Source organism: Eimeria acervulina, genomic scaffold, assembly GCF_000499425.1.
Source record: "Eimeria acervulina Houghton genomic scaffold, Eah_scaff424, whole genome shotgun sequence".
NCBI lineage: Eukaryota > Apicomplexa > Conoidasida > Eucoccidiorida > Eimeriidae > Eimeria > Eimeria acervulina.
The window spans coordinates 21,768-28,814 of NW_013549816.1; the positions used below are offsets into that span (position 1 = coordinate 21,768).

General features: G+C 41.4%; 2 protein-coding genes across 2 annotated transcripts in view; both read left to right on the plus strand.

Annotated features, from left to right (window-relative positions):
• Positions 1-1,950, plus strand: part of EAH_00037940 (DnaK family domain containing protein, putative) — a gene marked incomplete at both ends in the record, with an annotated part of 6,403 nt that extends 4,453 nt beyond the window's left edge. Inside the window, 5 exons of the mRNA XM_013395499.1 lie at positions 297-747; positions 979-1,210; positions 1,533-1,605; positions 1,702-1,755; positions 1,873-1,950. Coding sequence (XP_013250953.1) covers positions 297-747; positions 979-1,210; positions 1,533-1,605; positions 1,702-1,755; positions 1,873-1,950 — 888 coding nt within the window. The remainder of the gene's footprint in view (positions 1-296; positions 748-978; positions 1,211-1,532; positions 1,606-1,701; positions 1,756-1,872) is intronic.
• Positions 1,951-3,861: 1,911 nt separating this feature from the next.
• Positions 3,862-5,241, plus strand: EAH_00037950 (hypothetical protein; the record flags this gene model as incomplete). The annotated part of the gene is made up of 1 exon (XM_013395500.1): positions 3,862-5,241. The coding sequence occupies one exon, from the start codon at positions 3,862-3,864 to the stop codon at positions 5,239-5,241; it is 1,380 nt and encodes a 459-aa protein (XP_013250954.1).
• Positions 5,242-7,047: the final 1,806 nt, after the last annotated feature.

Genomic DNA, 7,047 nt, shown 5'->3' on the forward strand with positions numbered 1-7,047 from the left:
CTAGGCAGGCGTCTCTTTTTTAACTAGCTAGCTAGCTAGCTGTGTAGATGAACCTTCAGCTATATAGCTGGATAAGCCCTGCATTCAGTTAGCTAGCTGGCTAGCTAGCTAGATTGATAGATAGGCATATCATTGGCTAGCTAGCTAGCTAGATAGCTAGCTAGCTAGTTGATTGATTCACCCGCTAGATACTAATATCTATCAAGGCGGTTGTTTTTTGTTGGTGTTTGCTTGGAGACTTTGGAGTCTAGGGTTTAGGGTTTAGGGTTTAGGGTTTAGGGTTTATTTGTGTGCAGCGTTTAAAAGAAGTGGATGAAGGGTTATTGTTATTAGAGTCCAAGGAGATGAGGAGGCTGGGAGCGAGAAATAAACTTGAAGCATATTTATTAGAGATAAGAGCAGCAGCAAGAGAAGCAAGGGGGTCTTGTTTGCTGCAGCAGCAAGTGCAGCAGCTGCTGCAGCAAACAGAAGAATGGTTGTTAGATAATGAAGCAGCAGCAGAGAGTGAGTATGCTGCTGCACTTCAAAAAGTTGAGGAGACACTCCAAAGAGATTGTAAAGAGTATTTTGATGCTGTAGAGGAGGAGAAGAAGCAAAAAGAAGGTGAAATTCAAGCTGCTGCTGCTGCTGCTGCTGCTGCTGCTGCTGCTGCTGGAGGGGGTGAAGATATGGATATTAAACTTCCAAACTCTCAGTGCATCAAACGAGCGAAGAAAAACAAAGAAGAAGCAAACGAACTCTTCAAAGGTACAACAAACCCTAAACCCTAAACCCTAAACCCTAACCCTTCGATCTACCCTTTCCGCGACCTCTCTCGTCATCCAAACTAAGGTAGTACAATCTTTAAGCAATACGCTCTAGGGTTTAGGGTTTAGGGTTTAGGGTTTGTTCCCCGTCCTTTTCCGAGTGTGATTCACATCGCATTTAAGGTTTAGGGTTTAGAGTTTAGGGTTTAGGGTTTGTGGTTTGTGGTTGCAGACGGGAACATTGAGTTGGCGGTGCAGCGGTACATCAAGGGTCTGCAGTATTTAGCAAAGGTCTATGATTTGTCTCCTCAAGATGAAGAAGAAATCAAAACCCTTAAGCTATCTCTACAGCTCAACTTATCCCAAGCATATCTAAAGCTAGCCGGCACAGATCTTAAAGCTCCGACATGTGAGCCCTTTGCAAAGAAAGCAATCGCTAGCTGCGATGCTGCGCTTGAAATAGAGTAAGTTTAGGGTTTAGGGTTTAGGGTTTAGGGTTTAGGGTTTAGGGTTTGGGTTGGGGGCGAGAGCGTGTACGGGTGACGGGATGAGGGGTAGGGGGTAACGGGTAGGGTTTAGGGTTTAGGGTTTAGGGTTTGCGGGATTTTCATAATATAGGCTACAGAGCTACAGGGTTTAGGGTTTAGGTCTTTGTGGAGGGTTTAGGGTTTAGGAGTTTAAAAAATTAATTCGGCAATTGCAGACGTGCAGGCGTTACGATGTAAATGGCCAAGGGTTTGGGGTTTAGAGTTTAGGGTTTAGGGTTTAGGGTCTGGTGCGGCGCAGCGATCAGTGCTTGAAGGCCCTTTATCGCCGGGCGGTGGCCAACGAGAGGCTGAAAGAATACAACAACGGCCTGGTGAGCGTTTAGGGTTTAGGGTTTACCGTTTAGCAGTGCCTGGGGTTTAGGGTTTAGGGTTTATGGTTTGGGTTGGGTAGCGTTGTTTGTGAGCAGGCGGATGTAAAGAAAGCTCTGAAAATAGTTCCTGAGGATGCGGATTTCTTGAAGGTAGGGAGGGTTTAGTGTTTAGGGTTTAGGGTTTAGGGTTTTGGCGAATGGAGGCATCTGTGAGGGTTTAGGGTTTAGGGTTTAGGGTTTAGGGTTTGGTGGGGTGTTTTTCTTCAGCTGAAGGAGAGGCTCGAAGCGCGATTAAGGGCAGAGAAAGAGCAGCAGAAAAAGATATACTCCAGGATGTTCGGCTGACCTAAACCCTAAACCCTAAACCCTTGTTTTGTAAACCCTAGACCCTACACCCTCATTTTGTAAACTCTAAACCCTTGTATTTTATACTCTGCGATTAGACTAAACCCTACCTTTGCAATCCTAAACCCTAAACCCTAGGAGAGGGTTTGTCGAGGGTTTAACTGTTTGAAGAGAGACTGGAGAATAAAAGAAACTTTCGCTGTCATCCTTTGATAGCGCTAAACCCTAAACCCTAAACCCTAGACAGCGAAAGATAAACTTTTGGGGTCTATTGGTGCATATACACCACAAAAGAAAAAGAAACAGAAGGAGATGCAAACAAACAAAACAAACAAAGCCGAGCAAACAAACAAAAACAAATTATAAAAATATATATTTAGGCGGATGAACAAACAAAGGCAAACAAATACACAAAAAATGAACAAAGTGTATATATGAGCAAATTTGTATGTTTATATATATATATATATGTGCATGTGTATATATAATATATATATATTATATATAGTATCCGTACATATATGTATATATGTATATATGCGTGTGTATAAGAAAGACAAACAGCGAATCAAAGAGAGAGAGAGAAAGAATAACAAAGAGAAGGAGACAGAAGAAGAAAAACAAAAGGAGACAGAAAAACAACAAAAAGCTGAGGAGACAGCAGGAGGCGGTTGTTAAAGAAGGGTAAAAGATATATAAAAAGAAATATAAATAAAGAAAAAATAAAACAGCAATAAAATAAACAAACAAAATTATCAAATAAAACAAAATAAATCAACACAATAATAAATTATCAAGCAAACAAAGCCGCTAGGATATACCCTCCATTATGACCGCCAACCCTCCAAACCCTAAACCCTAAACCCTCAGCAGCAAACCCTTAAGACTCCAAGAACAAACCCTAAACCCTAAAACCCTAAAACCCTTATTCTAATTTATTGAGCGGAAACCGCTGATAAACCCTAAACCCTCGTGGCGGTACGCTGCGAAGCAGTAGCGGAAGTAAGACACATGGCTCTGCACCCTAGACCCTAAACCCTAAACCCTAAAACCCTAAACCCTTCATTTTGAAAGAGTTAGCTGTGAATAACATTCTAACGAGTATATCAGCGATGTTTTGGGGGTTTTTAAGCTTCGAATTGGAGGCACACAGCCCTGCACAAACCCTAAACCCTAGAGCCGTTTCCGCACACGACACTGCCCGCTTAACTTTGGTAGAAAAACCCTAAACCCTAAACCCTAAACCGTAATTAATAAATATTTAGCAATCGCACCTAAAATAAAAATAAAAGAAGAAATATATTCTCTTCTAAATGAAACTCCGAAAAGCGTCGATGCTGTATAAGGGCAATGGTCCATCGTCGTAGCTAGGCATCGCAAACCCTAAACCCTAAACCCTAAACCCTAAACTCTAAACTTTAAACTCCAAATCGTCGAACCCGTGCAACGGCGTGCAGCGCTGAAACTTTATCTTTTTTCTTCCTTTTATATTTAGAGAAACCCTTAATTTAGGGTTTAGGGTTTAGGGTTTGTGTTTATGTTCCGCTTTCCTTGCCACTGCCAATTTTCAGCCTCTTTACGCCTCCAACATTCAAGTGTATGTACACTTCATTTGTGAATTCATGAATTGATTGCAGCTTCGGGTCTTTATTTGAAATCTTAGAATTCATTATTCTACGATCTGATGTTTATTTTGTTTGGTTTTCCCTTCAGGCGTTTGTTATGTAGCGGTCTTGAGGTGTATAGACACCTCGATTTCTTTCGGCTTTCCTCTCTGTTTCTGTTCTGCTCGACGATATCAAATGTTCTTTATTTGAATGTTATCTTTGCTTTTTCTTTCAATTTTAAGCTTTAAAAAACCCTAATAAACCCTAAAAGACTATTATTCACACAAAAACAAAACGTATCCCAATGTTTTTCTATCGTTTTCCTCCCGCGTTTCCTTCCTTTAGGCGGCTGCTCTTGTACCTCTTCATTGTTTATCTTCTTCCTAAAGATGTATTAGCTTTAAAAGCCAATAGGAGGAGCTCCCCTCCTTTAACATCTCCTAAAGGGGTAGCCGATGAAGATAGCAAGAAATCTTTTCGCGATGATTTGCTGCCTTCTTCGGACTCTGTTGACTCCTCTTCATTTATTCTTACTCAACACACTCACTTAGCAGCAACTACAGCAGCTGCAGCACCATCTGCAGTAGCATCAGCAACAACAGAAACAGCAAAAACAGCAGCAGCAGCAGATGGAAAAGGAGCAGCAGCAGAAACAGCAAGAGCAGCAACAGCAGCAGCAGCAGCAGCAACAGCAGCAGGAAGGGGTAATACGGCTCCTAATGGTGCATATCATTCTCTGAACGAGCTCTATAGTTTTTCTACAGTGTATAACAACCCAGCAGCTTCATTATCCTCAGAAGGAGAGGCATCTCTGCATGCAGCAGCAGACAAACTTCTTGCTGCTGAACATTCACCCCCTCTTCATTATCCACCTGATTGGAATTCAACGCCTCCTGAAACTGAAGGACCTGGAGTAGGAGGTATTATAGACAGCGGCAGCAGCAGCGGCAGCAGCAGCAGCGGTGGTGGCAGCAGCAGCAGCGGCAGCAGCAGCAGCAGCGATGGTGGCAGCAGCAGCAGCAGCGATGGTGGCAGCAGCAGCACTGGTGGCAGCAACACTGCTAGCGACAGCAGCAGCAGCGTTGGCGGCGACAGTATCAATGCCGATATCGGCAGCGAAGACAGCAGCAACGGTATGGGTGACAGCAGCGACAGCAGCGACAGCAGCAGCAGCAGCAACGGCGGCACAGCCGAGGACCCTACTTCTACTACGACTACAACAGCAGAACCAACGGAAGCAACAACAACTACCACTTGTAGCCCCAGCAGCAGCAGCAGCAGCAGCAGCAGCAAGGAAGCCTGCGAGCTACACGTAGGAGATTTGCTTGTAGATGCGCAGTACTTGTCATCTGCTTGTTTAGAGGGGCCGATATATCTTTATAAAGAAGATACACCTGAAATAAGCTCTTCAGGGTTTTCTGTGAGGAGGATGTTGTTTAAAAATATAGGAGAAGATACAGTGCATGTCTCTTTAAGAGTTAGTAGAGGCTCTGTTGTCTCCTTCACATTTGAGGAAGTAGCAGTTAATAATATGCTAACCAGCAGCAGCAGCAGCAGCAGCAGCAGCAGCAGCAGCACCAGCAGCAGCAGCAGGACAAAGGCGAAAGCGGAAGAGGCTAAACTTATTTATGCGCAGCTCAATGAATACCGAAACAACTACCCACATGACGATCGTAAACCCTAAACCCTAAACCCTAAACCCTAGGCTTTAGGCCTTACTGTGTAGACCCTAAACCCTTGGAAAGAGGTATAGGGCCTTGCTCGTTTATTTCAGGGGTTTTCTCTGTCTCTTTCGTGTGGATGTCTCTCCGCTTGAAAGGCTTAGGGTTTAGGGTTTAGGGTTTAGGGTTTGGGTGTCTGTTTATTTCTGCATGTCTCTGCTGCACTTCACCGCAAGCCCTTGCTCTTTTGGTGTATTGCTGTTGTCTCCTTCTTAAACACCCTTTATCTCTTCTTCTGTCTCTCTTTGTCTCTTCTTCTGTCTCTCTTTGTCTCTTCTTCTGTCTCTCCTCTTTGTCTCTTGGTTGTCTGCTGCGTGTCTCTCTTGTCGTTCTTCTCTTTTTTTTTCTTCTTTTTATCTCCTAGCTGTTTCATACATAATATATATACTATAATATATATAATATATAATATATAATATATATAATATATATAATATATATAATATATAATATATAATAGATACATATGTATACGTCTTTTTCTACGGATATTCATATGCCTATGTATATTTATTTGCATATATATATATAGATGTATATATATATATATACATATATCAATTATATAAATATATATATATATATATATTTATATATGAATTTGTGTGTGTGTGTGGGGTGTCTGTACAGCTGAAGTAATATTACATTTGCGGAGTCCTCGTTCTTCTGTGTCTTCATTTGATTTATCTTTTTCTTCTTTTTTGATGACAACAGAGGGACAGAAGACAACAAGTAGAATTTGTTTGCTTTTAAGAGAGACAATAGCTAATAATGCAATATACGCTTCTTCATCTCAAACCCTAGGTCTATCAGCTACATGCGCGAGTCTTCAACAAACAGATTTCCTCATCCTCTCCATCCCAGACACCCTAGGCAAGCACACTCATCATTCCAAGGGTTTAGGGTTTAGGGTTTAGGGTTTAGGAGGGCGTAGAGGTAGCTGGGCCTTGAGGGGGGTGCTGGGGATGAGTGTTTACGAATACGGCTTAGGGCTTATGCGAAATTAGGGTTTAGGGTTTAGGGTTTAGGGTTTAGGGTTTGGTTTGCAACATATGGGTTTCTCCCTTCAACCCTAAACCCTAAACCCCAAACCCTAAACCCCAGGTGGTGGCAAACGAATCCTAAATGCGCCGTCTTCCCAAACCCTAAACCCTAAACCCTAAACCCTAAACCCTAAACCCTAAACCCTTGTGATTGTTTGCAGGGGAAGCAACTCAGTTGTCTCTCTTGGAGCAAATTTTGGAGTTTCCGGTGGTTGAGGGTTGGGAGGTCTCAGAAAGAGTAAATTATTATTTATTATTTTTATTAATTTATTTTTATTTATTTATTTCTTTTCTTCTTTCTTCTTTTGTTTCTACTTTTATTGTTTTGTCTCTTTTATTGTTTTGTCGTCTCTCTTCTTCCTTATTAAATGCCTCTTTATTATTTTAGTTTTTATTTTAATTTTTATTTATTTCTTTTCTTTTTTCTTTTGTTTCTTTTTGTTGTTTTGTCTCTTGTCTCTTTTCTTGGTTTTTCCTGTTGTCTTTTGTTTCTTTTCTTTTTTTATTTATTTTCGTCTTTTGTTTCTTTGCTGCTACTGCTGTCTCTTCTTTTTCTTTTTCTCTTCTTTTTCTTTGTCTCTTCTTCCTCTATTCTTTTTTCTGTCTGCTTTTCTTTGTTCGCTCTGTTTTGTTTCGTTGTTTATGCCTGTTTCTTGTCTTCTGCTGTTGGCGCCGTATATATATATATATATATATATATATACATATATATATATATATATCTGC